Source organism: Lutra lutra, chromosome 17 (genome assembly GCF_902655055.1).
Source record: "Lutra lutra chromosome 17, mLutLut1.2, whole genome shotgun sequence".
NCBI lineage: Eukaryota > Metazoa > Chordata > Mammalia > Carnivora > Mustelidae > Lutra > Lutra lutra.
In genome coordinates, this window is record NC_062294.1 from 16,093,611 (window position 1) to 16,121,332 (window position 27,722).

A 27,722-nucleotide genomic window follows, 5' to 3' on the forward strand; every position below is an offset into this window, starting at 1 on the left:
TATAAAATTGTATTATTAGAAATATTTGTATTATTTATACTATATTTATATTATTATATTGTTAGGAAAAAAAATCTGGTTTTCAGCCTCCAATAGATTAAAACTACAAAGATGCTTCCAACATCCCCAATACATTGTAATGACACCTATCAGCATTTTAACTAGTTTTCTTTCCTTGCCAGTGAGTAACTGCCACTACTGTAGATATGACCTCATTTGAAAGAATGAAAAGAGCTACCCCAAAGATCATTTAATAGACCTATGCATAATTATCAATTTCCTCTTGAAGCTAACATTTGTTAAAAGAAAAGGAAAGATTCTATTAATGATCAAAACACTTGACTTTCTGGACCTATTCCATTTAATGGGGAAAACTCTGTTCTCTGTTCTTGGGTTACTGCCAGGTGGTCTTTTACCGGGAATCACTCTAAACTTCTAATCACAGTTCCACAACCATCTGCCAAATCATATCCAGGTATTGATATTTGCCCCTCTACAGTTAAATTACATCAAATGTCAATGCAATCAACTCATTAGCAGGCTTGTATCGAGCTTCAGTGCTCACCACCCACTTCGGCGCCTCTTTGATGAAGCAGCGTACGGACCACATTCCTTGTCTGTCTACCAGCTGATCAGCTCAGTAACACTGCTAATGTAAAATCAAATGAGCAAAAGAAAGAAGTGGTAAAAACCCCTCTGAGCACTCTGGTCCCCTCATATGCAGAATATCAACACACTATAATCTACCAAGAAAAGCAAATGAAATTTAAAAATTGCTTAGAGAATCATTTCAACCAAAAATCACATGAAGTGATTAAAAAGCACTGTAATTGTCCCTGGATCACGCTATCATTCCACCCTCCTTCCTACCTGAGATTTTAAATCTTTCTTGCTGATATAGAAACCATAAGCAAACTGAAGCATGACTGTCACCTGCAGAATGTGAATGTCAGAGGTCAGCATGGCTTACTGGTATGCTGGCCCACTGCTCCAAATTTTATATCTCTTCTGTCCCTTAGTTATTGCCTGACATGATTTAACAACTGTAATTCCTTATTTAACGATGTCAAAGGTTTTTAGGAAATTGACTGTATTTCACCAACGATATATTTCTTCTTGATTACGGAGTGGTTAAAATGATTTTAAACCAAGACAGCAAAATAAAGCAGTAATAAAATCAATAAAAGGTGCTTAAAACATTCCTTCTATTAGGTAATGGCATTTAAAATATCCGTAGCTTGTAATGGCACTTAGGATATGCCCAAAAATCAATGAGCTAAATTACTTATTGAACTAGTTAATTTGAACATTGAGTTTTTTATGTATATTGATAAAATGGGCTACAGAATACTCCGGGCAAGTAGCAATACCATGTTCATGGTCAGATGTCTCCCTCTGCTGGAAAAACAAGTTAAATAATTTTCTTTAGCTACAGAACAAAAAGATCAAAAAAATTAAAAGATATAACCTCGAAAAGTTCACCACAGGCCTCTGTCAGGCTCCAGAAATTCTTGGGAATAATATAAAATCATTAAGGGTTAATAAACACATGTACCTTTTTAAAACTTTGTCATTAACCTGGACTATGGGGAATTTATGTTCAATATACAACAGCAGATGAGAACCAGAATTCAATTATTTCAAAATTCTCTTCCTAATTTTCTAACCATTATCCTAGGGTTCTTTGGTATCTTAGAGTAAGATTCTAAAAGCCTTGAATACTTTCTCTTTGATGTCGGAAGGAAAGGGTTTGAATTCTAAAAGAGAAAGTATAAATCTGTGCTCAAGGAAAAGTCTACATTCTTAGTAGTTTAATTTGATCAAAACCAAATTTGAACTATCTTTACAAAAGAAGATTTTTGAGAACTCAAAGTATGAATCCACTAAACAGCTTCACATTTCTCTCCCTGCATGGAGTTGTAGGGGAGTTTCCAATACTATTATTACCATTATTTTGTTCCCCCAAACATCTACTATTTAAAATGCTAAGTGCTTTATTGAAAAGACTCTTCACTGCTTTTCAATTTCTCCCCCTGCCAGTTCAGCCCTAAGCAGGTGTTAGAGTTCTGAAGAGCTTGCCTGAGGACTTTAAATTCAAACTACAAAGGAGAGCTCCAGAAATTATGATAAAAGGTGTTAAGAGAGAAATGAAGGTGAAGAGGTTATCTGACACTAACCTAAAATTGTATATAGTTCCTTTCAAAAATTACTGTGAACCAGAAAATATAACATTTTGGTTTGGAATTCCTTCAATAATAGTCCATATATTTTTCACTCACTATTTCAACACATTTCATTTATATTTAAAACAATGGTATATATAAAATTACATGCATTGATAGGAAATTTGTAATCAGAGTTGTGCTCATTCTGCATTTGGTTTGGCTTTGTGTTGCTTTGTTTTGTGTGTAGGGAGATTAAAAAGGAAACTATGGAAAAAATCATTTTCGCGTGCTGAAAGATCACTGACCAACACGTTACAGAGGCGCTGTAACATACCACCCAAGTTTCACAATATGGGTAATGAATGTCTGACTCTTGCTAGGTGCGGATGCTATAAAGATGACTAAGCCAGCCTTTACACATACCCCAGGGCAGAAGAGTCACATGTCAAATGAACCGTTACTGTAGAGCATGATGAGCACTATATTAGAAAGATGCACAAAGTGCTGTAGGGACCCAGAGGACGGAGGAACTAACACTGCCTGGGGAGGCAAGGAAAACACTAATGGTAGAGATGACCTTCTGAGTGGGATCCTTGTGAAAGACCTAAAAACTCTCCTGGTATATAAGGCAGTCAAAGATAATTCAAAAAGTGGGATAAGCACAGAGAAAAGCAAATGCCAGATAAGAGCTGAAAAGGCTGGCATTTCAGGTTGCTTTGGCAGAAGGCAAGAGGTCTGAGGGGTTAGTAGAAGCCAGGCTGGGTAGTGTCTTGGATATTTTCCTTAAGTTCAGATTTTTGTCCCATAGGCGTTGGAAAGGTTTAGCAGGATTTTAAGGAAATATCACTGGGGCGGGGAATTTTTTTTTTTGAAGAGTTTTTCCCAGATGAGGGTCTGACTCTTGATTTCAGCTCAGGTCATGATCTCAGGGTCATAAGATGGAAGCCCCACATGGAGCTCTGCGCTCAGTGCAGAGTCTGCTTGAGATTCTCTCTCTCCCTCTGCCCCTCCCCCTACTTGTGCTTTATCTCTAAAATAAAATAAAATCTTTAAAATAAGTCTTTTCCCTTTCCTTTTCTTAGAGAAAGCAAAAAATTACCATTTACTATTGACAAGCCTTGCTCTATTCTTAAAACATGAAGTATGCCAACTTCATGTTGATTAAACTTCCTTCAAATTCCTTCTCCATAGTTTTTCCAGGTGCATTAAAACTTAACTTCAGGGACGCCTGGGTGGCTCAGTTGGTTAAGCAGCTGCCTTCAGCTCAGGTCATGATCCCAGCGTCCTGGGATCGAGTCCCGCATCGGGCTCCTTGCTCGTCAGGGAGCCTGCTTCTCCCTCTGCCTCTGCCTGCCATTCCGTCTGCCTGTGCTCGCTCTCTCTCCCTCTCTCTCTGACAAATAAATAAATAAATAAATCTTTAAAAAACAAATAAATAAATAAATAAAACTTAACTTCAACTTGAAAAAGTTATGTGTGTGTGTATCCAAAACTGAAAGGTACATACAAAACTAAAACTAGTGGCTATATTTGAGATTAGAATTATGGTTGATTTTGTTCTTCGACAGCAGTTATTTAATATTGTTGCCCTAGATTTTCAAATTTAAAATAAAAAAAATTCCTCTTTGATTTACTATCTTGAAGAAAATAAGAAAAAATATCTCTCTCTTTACAGAGTTTATTTATTTATTTATTTATTTGACAGAGAGAGAAAGATCACAAGTAGCTAGAGAGGCAGGCAGAGACAGAGGGGGAAGCAGGCTCCCCGCTGAGCAGAGAGCCCAACATGGGGCTCAATCCCAGGACCCTGAGATCATGACCTGAACTGAAGGCAGAGGCTTAACCCACTGAGCCACCCAGGCGCCACTTCTTTTTTTTTTTTTTTTTTTTAGATTTTATTTATTTATTTGACAGAGAGAGAGATCACAAGTAGGCAGAGAGGCAGGCAGAGATAAGAGGGGGTAAGCAAAAATATCTCCCTCTTTAAAAAAAAAAAAGCTTCATCTGTCTTCAAACCTAGTAATTGTTTTGCTACTAAATTCATAAATCTTCATCTAAAATTTAGATAAAACCAAGAAGAAAAGAAATATTTAATTTTACACAGCCATAAGAGTGCTCTGAAAAGAATCAGAATGGAAATAAAAGACAAAAGTGGCCTTCCCAGCATTTTAAAACATTAAAGAAATGCAACTAGTTGTTTTCTTATTTATGTTAATGTAATGAATTCTTTTTATTAAAGCTGACAGCATGTGTAATCCAAGGAAGAGGTAAATTCAAAATAAAGGTCTTTGAGGCTCAAACCAAAGGATCTCCCAGGGCTGAATGTGGCCTCCTGGGTTTTCTTTTATAGTCAACTATTATAAGTGTTCCTGTACCAATCTTAATGTGTCTTGTTGTAATCACAGCAGCCCCTAACACTGATCCTGAAAGAAAATTAACTCTTCAGATGGGAGATTTCCTACAGTCTATGCACTGCAGTGTCTCTGGGCTTCATCCAAGATTGGTGAACTGTGCACCATTGTGGCCTGCTTACAGGCTTTCAGAGCACAATGGAAAATAGTTTTCTAACATATTTGTACCATGCATGGGGTCCTGTGGAGAGTTCTATTTCCTGGATATAAACTAGAAATTGCTGTGATTTTTTTAGTTCTTTTTAATTTGCAGTTAAGTGAACCATGACAACAATAAGAGGAATAACAGCCATCCAGGGCCAACACACAGGGCCATCACTTATGTAAAACAAAACAAGGGAAAAAACTCCTTAAACTAATCAAGTCATTATACAACAATTAGCCATTTGAAAAATCAATATGATCAACAATACATTTAGAAGTAGGTATTTAAAAAAACACATTTTCATAAACTAAAAATACCTCAGGGAAAATATAAGGATAAAGAAATATTCAGCAACAATGAAACATGAATTCTAGCTCTTTTTCCACTGGATTACTTAGAACATAAACATCAGCTAATAAAAATTAAAAATTCTTATAATCTGTTATAAAATATAACAATGATGAGGACTCTACACTCCAATGATAATGATATCTAACATCTCTGAGCTCTTCCTATGTTCTACAAACTGTGCTAAGCAATTTATGTCACAGGACAGACTTGCTGTTTTTATCTGCCCAGTATTCATTACCCACTTCTGATTACAATATCCCCTTTTCCTTCTCCATTCCATGTGGTCCTGGTGAGCTGATCCATCACAGCAGCTCATGCCCAAAATGATCCCAAACTGGACATTTAGAGAACTCTATTCCTCTGAGCACAGTGGTTAGTTAGTTCAGGGAAACCCCCTAGTCCTAGAAAGTCTAATCAAATTCCATAAATAAAGGTTTAGAGTTCAAGGTCTCCCTTCCTTTAAAGATTTGAACCTGTGACTGACTGTAGCCATCAACATTCTTCCTTGTTACTTGTAGGAAACTGGTCTGAAAATGGAGCCAAAACACTGAAAGATGATAAAATATAGAAAAATGAAAATATCATTTGGGCCCCTGAAAAAAAGAGGGCCCCTGGACCTGCCTGGTACGTGTGATAATAAACTTCCCTTTGACAGTCAGCTGGTTAAAACAGCAACCAAGAATGGTCTGATAGGGGCGCCTGGGTGGCTCAGTGGGTTAAAGCCGCTGCCTTCGGCTCGGGTCATGGTCCCAGGGTCCTAGGATCGAGCCCCGCGTCGGGCTCTCTGCTCAGCAGGGAGCCTGCTTCCTCCTCTCTCTCTCTGCCTACTTGTGATCTCTGTCTGTAAAATGAATAAATAAAATCTTAAAAAAAAAAAAAAAAAGAATGGTCTGATAAATAAAAAACTAAAAAACGATCACAGGGTCATGAGCTTGAGATCCATGATGGACACAGAGTTTACCTGAAAGAAAGAAAGACAGATCAATAGATCTGGTTATTGCACATGCATATGGGTAGCCCCCACAGTCACACAAATACACACTGACAGCAAGAGCCCCCACAGCTGCTTAAATGCATGTAGTTAGCACAACCCCTGCTGCTGGCACCAGCCCTCCCCACTGAATGTATGTCTGCAGCAGGCCCCTGCCACACACAGGTACCTGTAGCTGATCCCCACAGCTGTGTGGGTACTACCAACTCTGGCCACCACTGCTGCTGTCCTAGTCTTACCCACCAGAACTAGAGGCAACACTGAGGACCTCAACAACCCTACAACCACTCCTGACATCCCACGGCCTTCACCAAGGATCATGCAGTTGATGTGGAACTCCTCAGCTGCTCAAGCCAATGGGACACCACATACCCTTGGCTGCAGAGCCATCCCTCACTACCATTAGATGCAGGGCCCTCACCTACAAGTGGAGGTCTTTCCTTACTGAAGTCAGTCCATAAAGTCGAGAAGAGGTAGCTGCCTCTTCAAGTATGCGGACACCTATGTAAGGCTATAGGGATCATAGAGAATCAGGGAAACATGACATTACCAAATGAAACAATAAACTTCTAGCTTCTGACCACCCCAAAATGGAAGTGCCTAACAAAAATTCAGAATAATCATTCTAAAGATGCTCAGGGAGATATAAGAGAATACACAAAAATAATTAAAAATCAGGAAAACAATATAAGAACAAAATAAGATATTTCGACAAAAAATTTAAAAAAAAAACAAAACAAACAAACAAAAAAAAACACTGGGATACCTGGGTGGCTCAGTCAGTTAAGCACCTGCTTCATCTGCCTTTGTCTCAGGTTATGATCCCAGGGACCTGGGATCAAGTCCCACACTGTGGTTCTTGCTCAGCAGGGAGCCTGCTTCTCCCTCTGCCAGTTGCTCCCATTGCTTGTGCACTCTCTCTCTGTCTCTGACAAATAAATAAACAAAATCTTTAAAAAAAAATAGAAAATATTAAAAAAAAAACAAATTTTGGAGCTGAAGAATGCAATGAATGAAGAATTTGAAATAGAGCTTTCAACAGCAGACACAACCAAACATAAGAAAGAATCAGTGAACTTGAAGAGAGATCACTTGTAATTATCCAAAGGAGCAAAAAGAAAAAAGGATGAAAACGAATGAAGAAAGCCTACGGATTTACAAGATACCATTAAAAGAAACAACCTAAGCATTATGGCAGTCCTAGAAGGAAAAGAAAGAGAGAAAGGGGCAAAAATATTATTTAAAGAAGTAATAGCTGAGAACTTCCCAAATCTAGTTCCAAGTTCATGAAGATCATAGGTCCCTAAACTAATTCAACCTAAAGAGATCATCTCTAAAACACATTATAATAAACTGTCTAAAAGAAAAAGAGTGAATTTTAAGGCAGCAAAAAACAAGAAAATTCTTCATATATATAAAGGAAAACCCCATAAGGCTATTAGTTGCTCTCTCAGTAGAAACTTTGCAAGCTAGGAAAGAGCAGGATGATACATTCAAAGTTCCGAAAGAGAAAAGCTGCTGACCAAGAATATGGTACACAGTAAAAATGTCCTTCAGAAATGAAAGACAGGTAAAGACTTTCCCAAATAAACAAAAGCTGAGGGAGTGTAACAACATAGACCTGCCTTACTGGAAATACCGAGAGGAAACCTTGAAGCTGAAATGAAAAGACTCCAATAGTAACATGAAAATATGAGAAAAAAGACACCTGTGAAGATGAGTACACAGTCAAATTCAGAATACTCTAATAGTATAATATGATAGTGTATTAATCATTTAACTCCATTATAAAGATTAAAGGACAGAAGTATTAAAAATAACTATAGCTACAGTAACTTGTTAATGGATACACAATATAAAAAAATGTAAAGTGTAACATCAAAAACATAAAATGTTGGGGGGGGGAGTGAAAGGCAAATGAAGTTGTACTAATCAGCTTAAAGTAGAATATTGTACCTGTAAGATGTTTTATATAAGTCTCATAGTAACCACAAAGTCAAAATCTACAGAAGACACACAAAAAGTAAAGAAAAGGGAATCAAAGAATTGTCTGGCTAATATGGGTACATCAGTAGGTATATTATCATCCACTTTTACAGATGAGGAAACAGAGGATGTTAAAGTAGACAGGACTGCCTGATTATAAAGGCTGTGCTATTAACCTGCTGTACTCTTCTGCCCTGCTGATATGACAACATATTTCCACAAAAATAACAATAATATATGACCATGGAAAAACTGAAAAACAGAACAATAAGAAAATGCAAGGATGTCTAGGTGGCTCAGTCAGTTAAGCGGCTGCCTTCAGCTCAGGCCATGATCCCAGGGTCTTGGGATGGAGTCCTGCATCGGGCTCCCTGCTCTGTAGGGAGTCTGATTCTCCCTCTGCCCTCCTCCCACTCATTCTCTAAATCTCTCTCTCTCTCTTTCTCTCTCAAATAAATAAAATGTTAGAAAGAATGAAAGAATGGAAGGAAGAAAGGGAGGGAGGAAGGAAGGAGATGCAATGTACTACTAACTGTCATTACTACCTGGGGATAACCACTGTTAACAATTTGGTGCATTTCTTTCCAAGTTTTTTTTCTGAAGCATTATCTAGTAATATTTCATATTAACACTTAACTATCCAGTGGGTATTTAAACTACTATTTGGTATTTCCTATACTTACTAAAAACCTCACATCACTGTTCAATATGTTCAAAACCCACCCTTGAAAAGGTTAAATTGTAAGCAGAAGCCAATACACAACTTGAGGGCCTCTTTTGCAAACCAGCCTATATTGATACATATAGGTTTACTCAAAAATATAGAAACTTTAAAAACATTCAGAATCAACTGAAAGGTCAGCACAGTTTGCATAGACCTCCCAACAATTCCAATGTTAAGTTACCAGCATTCCTGGAAAGATTCAAAATTATAAGAAGATTCTAAAAGGCTGGCTTTGAGAATTTTATTTACTCAACGAATGTTCATTCTGGCACTAGTCTACCTTGGGATCCAAAGAGAGAAAGTACAAAATCTCTGTCCTCTAGGAATTCTCATTTAACTGTGGGAGCCTGAAAATACACAGAGACTAAATGATACAAAAAGTCCAAGAACAGACCACATGCCAAATACTTCAGTCTAACTGTCCTTAGGGCCAAAGACCTCGCAAAGATTCCTGCATTGAGACCCAAATGATGATATAGGGGTTCTCTAAGCAGGTAATAGAGGGAAAGACACCACAGGCAGAGAGAAGCCTAGGTTCACGCCCACACCAGAACCAAGAGTGGAACAGGCAGCCAAACCTGAAAACCTTCATTCCACCACTTCACTGCACTATCATATCAATGCGGCTGCACCTAGCTAGATGCAGGGCAATCTAAGATCTCCCTGAGTCCCAAAAAGGCACAAGATAGGAAATCTTCCTTGCCCTCTCATACTCACACTCATGTAATCCAACACACTGCCCACTCTCTAAGACAATAAGACAAAGCCCAAAGAAGGGAAAACTGAAACACATCTGTTCATCTTGCTCGTGTTCTTCCTCCACTCCCATTGACAGGAAAAGGAGTGGGATTTTCTTTTACCTTCTTTACATTGTATCTTCATTCTTCCTGATTCTTGCTATGCCTTAATGGTAAGCAGAGCATTTTCTTAAACTACCAGAGGACCTTATAGTTCCATGAACTGAGATCTCCAACCTAGGCTGGAAACAAAAAGAGTAAAAAGATTTAGAAAATTATCTCTCAAGACAATGCTCTGGCTTGCAGAGCTATTAACTTATTGAATAACCCAATTGTGTGTGTCAGAAGCTAAATATTGCATCTTTCTCTATTACTTCTCCTTGAGCCACACCCTCCCTGCAGATGGAAGGCTCCTAAAACCTAGAGCAAATGTTTTGTATGGAAAAGGCAAAAGACAGAAAGGACATTAATAATTTTCCAACGACTACCTCCATTGCACATACACAATAGCCTCCATTAGAACAGACAGACAAGTTCATTATAACATAATCACAGTCCAATGCACATAGATACATACACGTACCCCTACAATGCTTTCTGCCTTTGTATATATTATTTCTAAAAGTCTTACTTTTTCATTTCCTGTTTTCTAGTAGGTCGTTGACTCTGATTAATAAAGTACTAGAATTTTTAAATTATTTTCGTACTTTTATTATGAAATGACAGGAAAATCTAAAGGCCTCCTCTTAGGAAAATACTGCATTTTTTTTCTTCAAATGATCAACAGAGGCCTTGAGCTATGTTATCTAATTTATAGCAAGCAGAGAGCTATTTTTTAGGCAGTATTTGTTGAATATGTAATACTATCTTATATACACACATAATCACTGCTCATTAGCTATTGCATTCTACTTACTGCAGGAACCCAGGACTTCACTATGTTTGCCCCACCACAAGTATTTCTCAAGGTCCCGAGGATGTAGTGTATGCACACAATGAGCCTGTAGTATTCTTGGTTTTATCTCTTCCTGCTCTGACCCATCTGTTGTATATCTCCATGGCTCCCAGGCCTGCTGACACTGCTAGATATCACCATCTTCTACAGACTCCAGTCTCCTGCAAACACCTTTGCTCAGATACCAGTGCCTAAAGGAGCCAAAACCACAAAGTGGGGAAGAAGGGGTCTCTCCATGTTTTAGGGTTACTCTGTTGGAGAAATACTATGAGCAGTACTAGTACATGTGCACAAATGTTTCACAGAGCTTTTGTGAAACAACTCCTGCAATTTTCTCATAAAACTTACCCAACATGGCTTTCGGGCCTCAGCTGTGAGTCTAAGACAGGCTGAAATATTAGTCAAAGCCGAGTGGCAGATATATTCATTCTCAAGAATCAGTGCTCTTCCTCTGAAGACTAAGGCTTAGCATTTGATGGTCAAATGGGTCTATCTGACTATCCCCTTACAACAGTCCCACTGCAGGTTTCTCAGTGTTATATGCAAGTAGAATACAAGAGAGCCTACCCAGTTTTGCCAGACATTTCCAAAGATGTCTGAATACCAGCAATGAATGTAGCTAAGGCTGAAGGTGGTCAGTCAGTCTGCTATGTATACTTTTGTTTTTCTTCCAAACATAATAAAATGATAAATAGAAACTGTAAAGTTCAAAGTATTGCCACCATGCTTATAGGACCAGTGTTCCATGTTGTGGAATTAACAAAAATAAACTCTTTCAAAAGACTAGGGTCTATAGGAGTTATCCCCAAAAACTGAAAGATATGAACAAGATGGCAGTAAAGAAATTTCTAGCACTTATTACCTTCCAGAAACATCAATTTGAACTATCCACACGCAAAAATACCTTCATAAGAGGTAAAAATTCAAGGTAAACATAGAAACAAGAAAAGATGCATTGAAGAGAATGGGAAAGACAGTTTTACATTACTCCTGTCACATTTCCCCCAAGCCTGGGCAGCTTAAAGGAAAAGAGACATCCTTTCTGTAGGGGAAGAAGAGAAGAGTGAGCACCCAACTTCACCATGAACCCCAGCACCAGGCCTGCACCTACAGGCCAAATCCCACAAACCAAGGCTTCCAACCCACCCTACCTTCAGCTGGCTCCTGTGGGCCCAGGTAGCTTCTATGACCCCAGAATCCCAGAAAGACCCCATGAATTCAGGCTCCAAGTGGACTCCCAAAAACCCAGGCTCCTGGCCAGCCCCAGAGCCAGACCAGCTCCTGTGGCCTCAGGCCCCCAGACCATCCCAACTCCAGTCCCCTACCAAATTTAAGCTATAATCTAGATGAAATGAACCTTAGAGATACATACACAACATTCCAACCAAAAGCAGCAGAATGCACATTCTTCTCAAGGGCACATGGAACATGGATCATATGTTAGGTCACAAAACAAGCCTTAGCAAATGTAAAAACACTGAAAGCATACCAAGATTCTCTTCCAAACACAGTAATATAAAACTAGAATTCAGTAAAAGGAGGAAAACTGGAAAATTCACAAACATTTGAAATTAAACAACATCCTCCTGAACAACCAATGGTTTGAAGGAAAAACATCAAAAAAGAGATCAAAATATATCTTGAAACAAATGAAAGTTGAAACACAATATACCAATATTTATGGGATATAGCAAAAGCAGTTCTAAGAGGGAAATTTATAGGATAAATACCTACATTAAGAAAAAGGAAAGTTCTCAGGGGCACCTGGATGACTCAGTTGGTTAAGCGCCTTTGTTGATTTCCACTCCAGTTATGACGTCAGGGTTATGAAATCCAGCCCAGCACTGGGCTCCATACTGAGCATGGAGCCTGCTTAAGATTCTCTCTCTCCTTATTCTGCTGCCCCTCCCCACTCCCTCTCTTAAAAAAAAAAAAAAAAAAAAAGGAAAGAAAGAAAGATCTCAAATAAACAACCTAACTTTAACCACCTCAAGGAATTAGAAGGAAAAAAGCCAAGCCCAAAATTAGCAGAAGATATAACAAAGATCAGAACAGAAATAGAGACCAGAAAAGATCAATGAAACTAAGAGCTATTTTTTTAAATGATAAACTACATTGACAAGACATTAGCTGGACTAGGAAAAAAACAGAGATATAATCAAATAAAATCAGAAATGAAAGAGGAGAGATTACAACTGACACCACAAAAATACAAAGCATCATAAGAGGCTACTACAAACAATTACCAACAAATTGGATGATCTAGAAGAAATGGGTAAATTCCCACAAACATACCAAGACTGAATCAGGGAATGGTTGGCTATGCAGTCAGTAGAGCATGTGATTCTTGGTCTTAGGGTTGTAAGTTCAAGCCCCACACTGGGTGTAGAGCTTACTTTAAAAAAGAAAATTGTAAAAAGAAGAGTGAATCATGAAGAAACAGAAAATCTGAACGGACTAATAACAAGAAGACTGAAGCAATAATCAAAAACTTCCCAACAAAGAAAAATTCAAGACCAGAGGATTTCATGGAAACCATCACTGAATTTACCAAACATTTAAAGAAGAATTAATGCCAATCTTTCTCACATTCATCCAAAAATTAAAGAGGGAACACTTCTAACTCATTTTATAAGACCAGCATTACCCTAATACCAAAGCCAGGTAAGATAACACAAGAAAACTACAGGCCAATATCACTGATAGATATAGATGCAAAAATTCTCAACAAAAATGCTAGCAAACTAAAGTCAACAGCATGTTAAAAGTATCAGACACCACAATCAAGTGAGATTCATACACAAGATGCAAGAATGGTTCAACACACACGGAGAAAAATAAATAAGATACACTGCATTAATAGATTAAAACCATATGATCATCTCAAATACAGAAAAAGTATTTGACAAAATTCAACATTGTTTCATGATTAAAACTCTCAACAGGGGTGTCTGGGTGGCTAAGGTGTTAAGCACCTATCTTTGGCTGAAGTCATAATCTCAGGGTCCTGGGACTAAGCCCTGCATTGGGCTCCCTGCTCAGCGGAGAGCCTGCTTCTCCCTCTCCCTCTGCAGCGCCCCCTGCTTGTGCTCTCTCTGTGTCTGTCTCTCTGTCTCTGTCAAATAAAGAAAACCTTTAAAACAAACAAACAAACAAACAAAACCTCTCAACAAACTGAGTTTGGAAGGAACGTACATCAACATAATAAATGCCATGCATAATAAGCCCATAGCTAACATCATACTCAATGGTGAAAGGTTGAAGGCTTTTCCGCTAAGATCAGGAACACGACAAGAGGGGCCACTCTCACCACTCCTATTCAACACAATACTGGGAAGTCTTAGCCAGAGTAATTAAGAAAGAAAAAAAAAAGAAAGAAAGAAAGAAATTGCATCAAAATCAGAAAGGAAGAAATAAAACTATATCTGTTTGCACATGATCTTATACATGGAAAATTCTAAAGGTCACCCAAGTAATTATTAGAATAAACAAATTCAGTAAAGATGCAAGATACAAAATCAACATACGAAATCATTTGGGATCCTGTGGCTCCTGGCTGGCTCAGTTAGTACAGCATGAGACTCCTGATCTCAGGGATGTGAGTTCAAGGCCCATGTTGGGTATGGAAGCTACTTTAAAAAATAAATTTATAAAAACATGCTTATTAAAAAAAATCAGTTGGGATTCTAAAAACTAACAACAAAATATCTAGAAAAGAAACAAAGAAAACAATCCCATTTACAATAGCATCAAAATCTATAACATACTTAGGAATAAATTTAACCAAGGGCAAAAGATTTGTACATTGAAAATTATGACACTGATGAAAGATCAAAAATGACACAAATAGGGGCACCTCAGTGGCTCAGTCAGTTAAGCCTCTGCCTTTAGCTCAGGTCATGATCCCAGGGTCCTGAGACCAAACCCCACATTGGGCTCCCTGCTTGGGCTCCCTCTCCCACTCCCCCTGCTTGTGTTCTCTCTCTGTCAAATAAATAAAATCTAAAAAAAAAAAAAAAAAAGATACAAATAGGGGTGCCTGGGTGGCTTAGTCAGTTGAGCATCTGTCTTCCACTCAGGTCATGACCTCAGGGTCCTGGGATCAACTCCCAAATGGAGCTCCCTGCTCAGCAGGGTATCTGCTTCTCCCTCTGCCCCTCCCCCTGCTCATGATCTCACTCTCTCTCAAGTAAATAAATATAAATCTTTTTAAAAAATGAATCAGAAGAATTAATAATGTTAAAATGTCCATAATCTCCAAGCCATCTATAGATTCAATGCACCCCCTACCAAAATTCCAATGACATTTTTTACAGAAATAGAAAAAACAATCTTAGAATTTGTATGGAACCACAAAAGACCCCCAAATAGCCAAAGCAATCTTGAGCAAAAACAAAGCTAGAGGCATCACACCTTCTGATTTCAAACTTTATTACAAAGCTATAGCAACCAAAATAGTATGGTAAGCATAAAAACAGACACATAGACCAAAAGAAAAAAATGAGAGCTCAGTGGTCAATATTTGACAGGGGAACTAAGAATACTCAAAGGGGAAAGGATAGTCTCTTCATTAAATAGTGCTGAGAAGGGGCGCCTGGGTGGCTCAGTGGGTTAAGCCGCTGCCTTCGGCTCAGGTCATGATCTCAGGTCATGATCTCAGGATCCTGGGATCGAGCCCCACATCGGGCTCTCTGCTCAGCAGGGAGCATGCTTCCTCCTCTCTCTGCCTGCTTGTGATCTCTCTCTGTCAGATAAATAAATAAAATCTTTAAAAAAAAAAAAAATAGTGCTGAGAAAAACAAATAGTCCCATGCAAAAGAATGAAATTGGACCCCTATCTTACATCATTCACAAAAATTAACTTAAAATGGGTTTAAGACTTTCATTTAAGACCTGAAAATGTAAAGCTCCTAGAAGAAAACATAGGGGAAACAGATGCTTGACACTGATCTTAACAATATGGTGGACAGGACACCAAAAGGATTAAGCAGCAAAAGCAAAAATAAATGAGTGTGACTACATCAAACTAAAAACCCTCTGTACAACAAAATAAGCAACTTATGGAATGGGGAAAAAATATTTGCAAACCATGTACCTAATAAGAAGTTAACATCCAAAATAGGGACCCCTGGGTGGCTCAGTTGGTTAAGCAGCTGCCTTCGGCTCAGGTCATGATCCCAGCGTCCTGGGATCGAGTCCCACATCGGGCTCCTTGCTTGGCAGGGAGCCTGCTTCTCCCTCTGCCTCTGCCTGCCACTCTGTCTGCCTGTGCTCACTCTCGCTTCTCTCTCTATGACAAATAAATAAATAAAATCTTTAAAAAAAAATATGTGAAGAATTCATTCAACTCATTAGCAAACAGTAAAACAATAATAGTTTTTTTTAAATGGGCAGAGGACCTGGATAGACATTTTCCATCCATACAAATGGCCAACAGGTACATGAAAACATTAGTCATCAAGGAAATACAAATCAAACCACAATGAGGTATCATCTCACACCATAATAACATGGCTACTGTCAAAAAGACAAGAGATAGCAAGTGCTGGCAAGGACAAGGAGAAAAGGAAACCAACCCCTGTGCACTGTTGATGAGAATGTAAATTGGTACAGCCACTATGAAAAAATGTATGAAGATGCCTCAAAAAACTACATGATTTAGCAACCCACTTCTGGGTATAGATAGAGAGGAAATGAAATCACTATTTGAGACGTCCATACTCCTATGTTCATTGTGGCATTACTCACAATGGCAAGACATAGAAAAAACATCAGTGTCCATTAATGGATCAATTGATAAAGAAAATGGATGAACGGGGGGGAAAGGAATGGAAAAAAGTTATACATATATAACGAAATATTATTCAGCCATCAGAAAGAAGAAAATCCTGCCACTTGCAATAGTTGGAATGGAACATAAGGGCATTTTTCTAAGTGAAATACATGAGAAAAACAAATACTGTATGATCTCACTTGTATGGAGAATCTTAAAAAGTTGAACTTACAAAGAGTAGAATAATGGTTGCCAGAGGTTGAAAGGGTGGGAGAAATGGGTGAAAAGGAGCAAATTTCCAGTTATAAGCTGGGGATATAATGTACACGATGGTGACTATAGTTAACAATACTGCCTCATATATACTTTGAGAGTTGCTAAGAGAGCAAATCTGAAATGTTCTCAACAACCCCCATAACACACACACAGACACACACACAAAAGGTAATTATGTGAGGGGATACAGGTATTAACTAACCTTACTGTGGTAATCATTTTGTAATATATATGTGTATCAAATCATCATGTTGTACACATTAAACACACAATGTCATATGTTAATTACATCATTATAAATCTGGAAAAAGAAGAACTTAACATTAAAAAAAATAAAGAAAAACAAAGATGATCAAAGAGAGGAAAATGTATTATCCTGAAGGTGTCATCAGGTCCTCTTAAAGTACAGAATTCAATGAACAAAAGTGGATTTCTTATACCTCCTTCTGCATTCCTCTGAATGAATTCAGCCCCCAGTAGTGGCTACAATATGAAGTATGATTTCTTTAAAAAATGAAAACCTCATTTATTAAAAAATAAAAAATTTCATTCCATTTTTAAAAAAGGAGGGGCAAGTCAGAAAATAACTTGCAGGATGCCTGAGTGGCTCAGATGGTTAAGCAACTGCCTTTGGATCAGGTCGTGATCCCAGAGTCCTGGGATCAAGTCCCATAAACGGCTCCCTGGCTCAAGTGGGGAGTTTGTTTCTCCCTCTGCCTCTTTCTCTCTCTCTCTCATGAATAAATAAATAAAATCTTAAAAAAAAAAAAAAAAAAAACTTCCTTACGATTTTAAGCCATTTTCATTAAACTCTTTACGTATTTTGGAGAAAAAAAATAAAGCTTTCTTTAGACTTACTTGACAGGAGAAAAATCAAAATCAATCTTTGATCTTCTGATACCTATTACATTTTTAACAACAAAATTGGGGAAAGAGAATTCTTCGGAGCTCTTTCTGTAACAGATACATGTCTACTCTGTGTTGAACAGCTTGATATAAGAGATGAAACAAGAATATCTACTTTGGGAAGGACAGGGTGGCTCAATCCAGTTAAGTGTCTGGCTTCCCTTAGGCTTGGGGTCCTGATCTTCCCATTTCGTGCTCCTTGCTCTGCGAGGAGCCTGCTTCTCCCTTTGTCTGCCTTTCCCCCTGCTTGTGCACTCTCTCTCCTGTCTCTCTCTCTCTCAAATAAATAAAATCTTAAAAAAAAAAAAAGTTTAAGAATATCTACTTTGAATCAGGCACTAAACAGCAGTAAGCATGCTTTAACAATCACATAATAGGGGCTGACCTAAATTTTCTTTACCTTAAAGTTCTGTTATCTTAATTAGTAGCAATCATTATTAGCCAAATCAAAAATACTAAAACGAATGAGGAAAATCCAAAGCAATGTCCCCAAAAGTAGGAAGAGTACATATAATAAATTGATGGGTAGAACCCAGAAAAGAATTATCAAAAGCTCCCTGATTACCCTGGAAGGAGACCAAAATTCAGAGCAAAAGTTTCTTGGTTATTTTTGAGAGAGGTCAGACCCGACCTCCAGTACTATGGGGAAGGTAAAAAGTCATTCAGACAGGGCAAACAGGTGCATCTGGTTGGCTCAGTCAGTTAAGCGCCTGCCTCGGCTCAGGTCAAGATCCCGAGATCCTGGGATGAGCCCCCAAACCGGGCTCCTGCCCTGCAGGGAGCCTACTTCTCCCTCTGTCCAACGCCCTGCTCTCTCTCTCCCCCTCTCTCAAATAAATAAATAAAATCTTAAGGGGAAAAAAAGGGCAAACAATAAGCAAACAATTCAAGTTGCTTAAGTATTGTTTCTGTTTACACAACCAGCAACTTAAAATTAGAAATACAAACTTGTATGGAATTAAATAATTTGTCTCCTTCCGCAGATACGCTTAAATTTTTGCCTCCCGCATTACCCCCTTTAGTCTTCCTTTTCCTCTTTCCTAGCTAAATAACAAAGCATATTTGGAATTAGCTTTTACCCTTACTTCAACCCTTACCTAAGCTTTCATTTGAAAATCAACCTGAATGACCTGACTCCAGGCACAAACTGAATTCTTCTGGCCCTAATTAAATGGTAAGTAATATAAACAGGTAGAAAAATATAAATACAAGGTGATTATCTGTCATGAGTCCATAATAAATATTAAGGGTTAATTCCCCGACAATAAGAATGAAATAAATTACCAAATCTACTTTAACGGCATGCCCTAATGCTAAAGACTTAAAAGTTAAGAAATTCTGGAGGATTCTGGCCTGAAACAAAGGTGAACATTTTCTGGGTGGTGGAGATATGAGTTATTACTTCCTTCTAATATTTTTTCTAGTCTTCGAACGGGGTGGGGGAGGAGGATGTGAACTGGGAAAGAACTAAAACGAAAAGCCGCTGCAGGTGACGGTGCAGGCCCAACACCAGGAGGTCAACCTTTATCAGTCGCCACTGTCCCTTTAGCTTCGAAGACCGGGGAAACTCGTAATGAGTCACCCAAGCCGGCCCCACCTTGCTCCGGCCTTTCCCCTCCTCAAGATGGCAGCAGGCGCGAAAATCCGGGGTGGCGCGCGCGGCACTCTGGGAGCGGAAAAGGGGGACCGCGGCGGCGGCCGAGCCGGAAGAGGAGGAGCCGGGCCTGGAGGATCCGCGAGTGTCGCTGCTGGGGCTGGTGTTTGCGGGTCGCAAGGAGCCGAGTCTGGCGGGCGGGGTGTGTCGCGATGCCGGAGCTGGCGGTGCAGAAGGTGGTAGTTCACCCCCTGGTGCTGCTCAGTGTGGTGGATCATTTCAACCGGTGAGTGGGTGCGCGGGGCGGCCTATTGGGTTCGCCGCTGCTGAGTCACTGGCACGCTGGGACGGCGCGGCGGCCGCCGGGGCGCTGAAGGGCGGGGGGTGGCACAGACTCGCGGAGGGGCCCGGACCAGCCTCGGATCACGAAGCCTAAATCACCAGCCTCGTCCCCCGTCCCCAGCCGTCACTCTGCGGCCCGGACTGCACGTTCCTTTTACCCAAGTCTGTACGCTGCCAGAGGATTGTGGGGGAAGCTTCATTTGGTCCTGATCCCCCAGGCCTCGTGCCCACCTGTCACCTCGTCCTCCCCTTTTCACCAGAAAGACTCGGTGCCTCGTGGGAAAGCCTAACAGATTTGCGTCTCTGTGCCTGTGAAAGCTGTCACCAAAATTCTGGTCTCTGAGAGGGCTCCCTTGAAAAGCTGTAGTTCCTAGGCAGGAATCTGTTTTGATGGTAACCTAAAATGTAGATTAGGTGTCAAGCTTTTCTTTTAAAAATGAGAACCTGAATAGCTTTGGGCATTAATGAATAAGCTGAAACATCCCATAGATGTTTCTTCCGCCTGCCCTTCCCTTGTTTTGGAGCTGTTCGTCCCGCTGGACCTGTTACACGTGTTCATAACTTTTACATGGTAATTACTTGAATTGGCAAGTGTAAAGGCCCACTTGGGAGCATCTGCTATAAAGTCAGTTCCGAAGTGCCTGTTGTCTTGCAGCTTGCCTCCTACAACTACTCATTCAACCATAGCTAATAAAACAGTCATGACTCCATGAGGTTTAGGGTCCCCATTTCCACAGCTTTTGCATGCATTCCCACTGTACAGTAGTCACTGTCTTTCTCCCTTGGATACTGGAGGGGCTAAGGGGACAAGCACCATTTCAGTTCTATTTGGAGGACATAGTGCAGACAGACACTGCTAACTGCTGTGTCATAAGAGATAATGGTTTTTGTTGTTTTTTTTTTTAAAGAGTATTTTTGTAGACCAAAAGAAAAGCACATGAGTGTGGAACTTTCCTTTGATGTGTGACAATTCCGTGCCTAAGACTTCCCCTCAAATCAGAACTACCATGGATACAGAAACCTTCATTTTAGTCAAATCCCAAATTTAGTAAGCATTTATATATTTGCCAGACTGTATGTTTAGAAGAATAGTACAGTGAAAACAGTGACTGTTAAGGAACTATAGTTCGTTTCACAGTGGCCTCTGTCTTTCCTTTGAATGTGGAATTGTATTGCGAGACACATTTGCTACTGGTCAAAGGAGAATACATTACGGTCAGTGAAATGAGATCGTATAAGTGAAACACTTGTAGCTCTCAAAGACAGAAGTCACTGAGGAGGTTTGACAAGTAGATAGAAATTTCTGAAGTAAACTCTTTGTTACTCATTCAGCCATCCTGTCAGTTTTACCTGCTCACTTCTGACTTCTGCCTGATTAAGCCATTCACGGAGACCACAGGTGGCACACGCATATCTCAGCATCAGAACCCATTTTCTGAGCCCCTAGATGGTACAGAGAATTAGAACTTCTAGTGGGGCTTGTCCATGTTGAATAGATATTCCAGAGAATAACTGGCAAGCCACCCCATAAAAGTGGTTCTACTTCAGCATCTTTATCTCTGAAAATATTTAAGGAAAAGAAAGTTGGGGAAAGTTTAAAGGAGAAAACTGCAGAAGGAAAAGTTAAAGGTGGCAGTATAACTTAAATGAAATGTATTTTTCAAACACCAACCAAGTAACATTTTAAAACTCTTCAGACGTGGGGAGTTTTCATTTTCTCTTTTTTCAGGTTCTAGAAAGTTTGAAATTTTTCTGAGCGTGTATTTCTTGCAGTCAACAGTGTAAAGACTGCCAGTGTACAAAGTTGGTGAATTTCCCATTATATTTATTAAAATTTAATATTAAGGACTAACCTGACACTATTCTGTTTGTTTAGTGGGATTAGTTCCCAGGTAAGCCAAATTGTATCAGTACCATTGATATTTCCCACTGAGTACCTAATTTTTGGGTCAACATCTCTATATGCCTGTCAGACTGACCTTCTGCTTTTTCCTTCAGAATAGGCAAGGTTGGAAACCAGAAGCGCGTTGTTGGTGTGCTTTTAGGGTCATGGCAAAAGAAAGTACTCGACGTTTCCAACAGTTTTGCAGGTATAAGCCAAATGTTAACGTTCTGAGCCTGGGTTAAAATGTCAAGTATCTTCAAAATTAAAAAAAAAAAAAAAAAAAAAAAAATGATTTCTGTTTTTACTACAACCTAGAAATTCTCTGTCAGAATTGCTCAGATATAGGAGGAAGGCTAAAGTTTACTCACTAAACTAAGTAGTAAATATTTTAAATTTGCAAGCCATATGGTCTCCATTACAACCTCTCAGTCCCTCAGATTTTGTAGCAGGAAAGCAACTATAGACAGTATGTTAACAAAGGGGTAACTGTATGCTAGCAAAACTTTATAAAAATAGGCAGCTCTGATGTTTGTAAATCCCTGCACTAGACTGTTAGCCATGGTTACGGAGACCATTACCTTTTACTCAGTGTCATGAACCTTTACAAGAATGTATCCGTGTATTTTATGACTAAAGTAACAACAAAGAACAAAATAATTGCTCTACAATGAACTCTAGACTAGATGTCATGAACTTCAGTATTTGAAAGGACCAAGCAGTTATGTTATTTCTCAAAGGAAAGTATTAGCAAGTAATGGGACTTTCAGTGAACTGATGAGCAGGTGTCCATTTTAAAGGGGGAAAGCTCTCCCTCGCTCTAGCCAGTTGTTACCAGGTCTTCCAATTTCAAGAGAAGCTGGAAGTCTGGATTTTACATGAAATCTCCCAGTTTTTAAGGAGAGCTACTCAAAAATAATTTTAATACCATGCTGTACAAACCACTTAAGTGGATCCAATGTGGCCTAAGGGTCCCCTAGGCTAGTTCTATCCATCACCCTAAACTAAATCTTTATCTTATTTTTTTTTTTTAGTCCCTTTTGATGAAGATGACAAAGATGATTCCGTCTGGTTTTTAGACCATGATTATTTGGAAAACATGTATGGAATGTTTAAGAAGGTCAATGGTATGTCTTGATGTTTTTAAGAAGGCGTTGTGGCATTGATTTATATGTGTTTTTAGGTGTGTGCGTGCACCCAGGTGCATGCCCCTGATGTCTTTTCATTTATTAATATTCCATTTTCTTCAATGTTGAGGGCTCTTTCTCTTAGCTATACTTAGGTAAGCGTAGTCATAGTAGAGGAATGAGAAGATAGAGTAGCCGTTTAAGGCCAGCTAGACCTTGGTTTGGCATCTAGCCAGCCCTCTGTAGCAGAAAAGTGAAGAATTATCAAACAAAATCTACCTGCCCCTAGAGCCCAAGTACCATCAGGGTAAAAATAGCTCTCTGTCACATGTATCATTTTCATTTGATTTCATTATAGCAACCATGTATGTTTGGAAATGTTTATACCCACAATGTTTACAGTTCTAGTCTCTGTGACATAGACTTGCATTTGTTTATGTGTTGACTTGGAATTGTTTTCTAGTGTCATGTATGACTGGTCTCAGCTAGTCTGAGATACAGATATCTCTGAATTTCCCTCACTGCTTATTTTCCGAGAATTCTGGTTTTCAGTTTTAGATTTCACAGGTCTGTCAAGATTTAAAATAGATATACGGAATTTTGAAAAAGTAGAGAACATAAGGACTAGCGTTCTTACCATCCTTTTTGAGGGAATTCTATAGAGCTTCATGTAACAGTTCAAACCCACTAATGTTTTCCTTCCCAGCCAGAGAAAGAATAGTTGGGTGGTACCACACAGGCCCTAAACTACACAAGAATGACATCGCCATTAACGAACTCATGAAAAGATACTGCCCTAACTCAGTAAGTGTGCTCTATCTTTAAAACGCTTGAATGATATTCTTGCCAGCTAACTTTTATAAGAATCCTAGGAAGGATTCAGGTAGCAAATCATTTCATGCTTTTTCTCTGAACTGCCTGTGTTAATTGGTAGTGTTTTGTATAGTATACAGTAACCCAGGATATTTAGTAAGTAACAGTAAATATGTGCTATGTGCTTAATCCTCTCAGTCACTATATGGGGTTGTTCTCCTTACAATAAGAAAACTGAGATTCAGAATTGTTAGTAAGGTCTCCTGCTTGTGGGGGCCATGATCAAACCGTTGGCTCTCTTGATTCTGGCTTCCTCATGCTTGATAACCACGCTGTACTACCTCGAAGCTTGTTAGTGGATGAGGGTGATAAGAGCGGGGCAAATGGTGGGATCATGTGAAATGTAGACTCATTTTTGCTGCAAATTCCAACTCTTGTCTGATTGAATGAATGAAGTAGCTTCGGTAATCATCATCAGAAGAATTACTGTGATTATTCCTTATGTGCTTGGTGTGAGGTGGTTTGCTAAGGTGTGTTTTTCTGCCAGGTACTGGTCATCATTGACGTGAAGCCAAAGGACCTGGGACTGCCCACAGAAGCGTATATTTCAGTGGAAGAAGTTCATGATGTAAGTCCTCTTCCTAGGAGCCAAAGAGATTAGATTTGCTGCTTTTTGGACGATTTGGATTTTGTGTTGTTTTTAAGTCAACAAATCTTTCATTTCTAACAAAAGAGTAGGTTGTTGATTTTTGTCAACAGTTTGATACTGTTTCTTTCCCCCTTGAGTTTTTGAGTCACCAAATTTTAGAAATCAAGAGGACCGTGGAAATCTAAAATCCCCTTTTACACATGAAATTGAGGCCCAGACTCATCCTGTGATTGCCCAGAGATGTTCACAGCAAAGGAAACGCAGAGCCTGGTGAGCTTAGTCTTAACCTAATACGGTTTCCACTGTTCAGGTCCTCTGCGCCAGCATTCCTTTCTTCTTGAAGATTTTCATTCCCTACAGATGAGCCAAAGGTTTTCAGATAGAGTGAGTCAGAGCTGCCTGGAGCCAGATCGCAAGACCCATCTGTGTGATCTGACATATAAATACTCAGCTCCACAGGATCTAATACCTGCTGCGTGCTTTGGGTGTAGACACAAAGAGGTTTCAGAATATAGCTTTCCTCTATTTCTAGGAAAACTAAACTCAGATTCTAGAGTAGCATTTGATGTGAAAATATATGTGTTTTGTCGTGAGCATAAAATTTTGCACTTGAGCTTCCTCTTGAATTTTCAGAGTCAAAAGTCTGAGGATAAACTCTGCCTTTGGATTTAGATATGTAGACTTTATCCTTATATTCAGTTTTTAAATCAGGAAAAAGATTTTAGGGTAACTCCCTGCAGATGTTCCTTGCACCGAGCTCTGTCCTCCTGTTTCTCTCCTTGTCTTGCCACCAGAGATCTTACATAGAAATATAATTCCTTGTTGCAATAAGGCTTTCATCCTTGGTCTGGTACAGTTTTTAAAGTTAATTTTACCCTGTCTTTTTCAAAAAGGAATCAGAGGCTCTTACATACACACATACCCATGCATGCACACATACCCATGCATGCACACATACAAATGAAGATTTTTAAGTAGGGGACAAAAGGCACGTGAAGGCCACAACATTAAATGAAGCCAAGGAAAAATGAGTACCTGAAAAGCCATTCCATGTAGTCCTGACCATTCTGGCAGACATAATCAAGACGAAAATGGCATTTGCAGGATTCACACTGTCCCGGATAAAATAATTACTGCTAACATTTATACCACTTAGTGACTTTCCCAAGGCCTCGCTGCTGCCTTGCAGACACTTCACAGTCGTTACATACATCCAGCCTCTTCTGGCATGAGATCTGAGGAAAGTTGTTCCTGAATCCCATCAGAAGTCACTAGGTGATAACAGGGAACCATATCCCTGAACGGACCTTTTGACTAATTCCGGCCACAGAAAGCCGGTTATTCTGACCGCATTGTTTTGGTGCTCGGGCATCATTTGATCTGAGGGACAGTAAGTGGTTAAAAGTTAGATTATCTGACATGAGCTTGCCTCCGGTACACATATTCTGTATACTGCCTATTCTAGAAAGAACTGTATGCTTTAAAAATCGGCCTAATTGAGACTTCCTCAAGTGTCCATTCCCACAGTGGGCTTTCCTCAGAAACACAGAGCAGCGCCATTGCAGTGTCAATCTAGAAGGCTGAGTTTTCAAAGCAAACCTCACCCATTTCTGCCAGCCCTTGGGAAGCCCGGTGATGCACCCGCAAGGTGATCTGACTGAAAGCAGAGGAATCAAGGTGTGAAAAGAACATGTGCCAGGGTGTTTGTAAGTAAATAACTATAGTTAAGCCTCCTCTCCCAGGATGGAACTCCAACCTCGAAAACATTTGAGCACGTGACCAGTGAAATTGGAGCCGAGGAAGCCGAGGAAGTTGGAGTTGAGCATTTGTTACGGTGAGCTGCAGGATGGCATCAGAATCATAAGCGGCCCAAGAGGCTCTATTAGGAGTGGGGAGATCTGGGTTCCAGGCCTGGATCATTTCTAGAGTGTCTTGAGTCACAGTTTATGACCGTGGATAACACACCTTATCGGCAAAGGGCAGTGTTGACTGTGACAGGAACACGTGTGGGAAGGAAAGGCAGGCGTTTATTCTTCCCATGTGTATTGTTTTCAGTGAAGGTAGCCAGTTGTCTGTGGACAGCTATGTTAGGATGGGTTTTTATTTTAAAATACTATAATTGACTTAATTCGAAAGGGTCGTAGTTTTTCTCAATTCAAAAAGTTAGTCCTGATGGAAGCTTCTCACAACATCATATAGATGCAAGTGAAAAAATGCCACCCTTTGGGGTGCCTGGGTGGCTCAGTGGTTAGAGCCTCTGCCTTTGGCTCAGGTCATGATCTCAGGGTCCTGGGATCGAGTCCCGCATTGGGCTCTCTGCTCAGCAGGGAGCCTGCCTCCTCCTGTCTCTCTCTGCCTGCCTCTCTGCCTACTTGTGATCTGTCTGTCAAATAAATACATTAAATCGGGGCGCCTGGGTGGCTCAGTGGGTTAAGCCGCTGCCTTCGGCTCAGGTCATGATCTCAGGGTCCTGGGATCGAGCCCTACATCGGGCTCTCTGCTCGGCGGGGAGCCTGCTTCCTCCTCTCTCTCTGCCTGCTTGTGATCTCTGTCAAATAAATAAATAAAATATTAAAAAAAAAAAAATTTTTAATAAATAAATAAATACATTTTAAAAAATCTTAAAAAAAAAAATGCCACCCTTTAAGTGAAAAATGGTTTCATTTTAGTTTTTTTTTTTTTTTTTTTTTGAAAAAACGTCCTGTGATAAGAAAAATACATGCCTCCAAATCAAAACTAAGGCAGTTTACAAAATGATGAAGTAACATTTTTCTTTTGAAAACTTGCCCTTCCCCACCAAGCAGGGTGTTTGCCTAGATTGTGGGAACCTGTGTGATAATATAGTATACTGATGCTTTCTCCTGCCCTTCTTCTTGTGGGTTATTACAGAGACATCAAAGACACTACAGTGGGCACTCTTTCCCAGCGGATCACAAACCAGGTCCATGGTTTGAAGGGACTGAACTCCAAGCTTCTGGATATCAGGAGCTATCTAGAGAAAGTGGCCACAGGCAAGCTGCCTATCAACCACCAGATCATCTACCAGCTACAGGACGTGTTCAACCTGCTGCCAGATGTCAGCCTCCAGGAGTTTGTCAAGGCCTTTTACCTGAAGACCAACGACCAGATGGTAGTGGTATATTTGGCCTCACTGATCCGTTCTGTGGTCGCCCTGCACAACCTCATCAACAACAAGATTGCCAACCGGGATGCAGAGAAGAAAGAAGGGCAAGAAAAAGAAGAGAGCAAAAAGGATAGAAAAGATGACAAAGAAAAAGAAAAAGATAAGGAAAAGAGTGATGGAAAGAAAGAAGAGAAAAAGGAGAAAAAATAAAACATGTAGCTTTTTAATTTGTAAATTAAAATCTTATAAACTAACTCAGTGTGCCACTAGAGGGTTCTTTTTACTTTAAGTGCTTTTTAAAAAGCTATACTGCTGAGAGCTCTCTTGCCTGGGTCACGCTCGCTGTGGCGGGAAAGTGAGTGCACAGAGGCACTGATGTCACAGCCAAACCGTGGCTTAGGCTGTTGTGCGTGGGGGATATGATAGCTCAGACTTCAGATCTCGGGAGAAAAGTGAAGAGAGGTAAACAGAACATTATTGGTACTCTTCACTCTTTTACCTGTAAAACTGGAAGTTGAATTTTCCCCATCTCAGAAGACTCTTGGGGTTGGTTTTTGGCAGTTTCCAGAATTGCAAAGTGGAGTGCATGAATTCCGTAAGCCTTAGAACACCCTGAGTTCTGACCCCTCTGAACTCTGTATCCGGAGCTCTGGCAAGCTCAGGGCGTGGGAGCCAGCTCCATATATTGTTTACCTTTGAAGATACAATTAAATGACTTGGTTTGTAAGTCTGTGTTCTAGTCGTTTTTGATTCTGAGAGTGATAGTCGTTT

At 39.7% G+C, this 27,722-nt stretch overlaps 1 protein-coding gene and 1 long non-coding RNA gene across 3 annotated transcripts in view; one reads left to right on the plus strand and one right to left on the minus strand.

Annotated features, from left to right (window-relative positions):
• LOC125090010 (uncharacterized) overlaps nt 1-19,069 on the minus strand; it is a 60,425-nt gene extending 41,356 nt beyond the window's left edge. Inside the window, exons 1-3 of one of the 2 annotated variants that reach the window (XR_007124133.1) lie at nt 19,018-19,069; nt 9,634-9,752; nt 6,945-6,991 (exon numbers count right to left, since the gene is read on the minus strand). This is a non-coding gene — a long non-coding RNA (uncharacterized LOC125090010). Of the gene's footprint in view, nt 1-6,944; nt 6,992-9,633; nt 9,753-19,017 lie in introns of those variants that run through there. The other variant, XR_007124132.1, reaches the window with a different exon arrangement.
• Nucleotides 19,070-19,112: 43 nt separating this feature from the next.
• PSMD7 (proteasome 26S subunit, non-ATPase 7) lies at nt 19,113-27,678 on the plus strand. The gene is made up of 7 exons (XM_047711831.1): nt 19,113-19,300; nt 21,355-21,446; nt 22,273-22,365; nt 23,072-23,169; nt 23,726-23,806; nt 25,570-25,661; nt 26,717-27,678. The coding sequence occupies exons 1-7, from the start codon at nt 19,227-19,229 to the stop codon at nt 27,159-27,161; spliced, it is 975 nt and encodes a 324-aa protein (XP_047567787.1). The 5' UTR covers nt 19,113-19,226; the 3' UTR covers nt 27,162-27,678.
• Nucleotides 27,679-27,722: the final 44 nt, after the last annotated feature.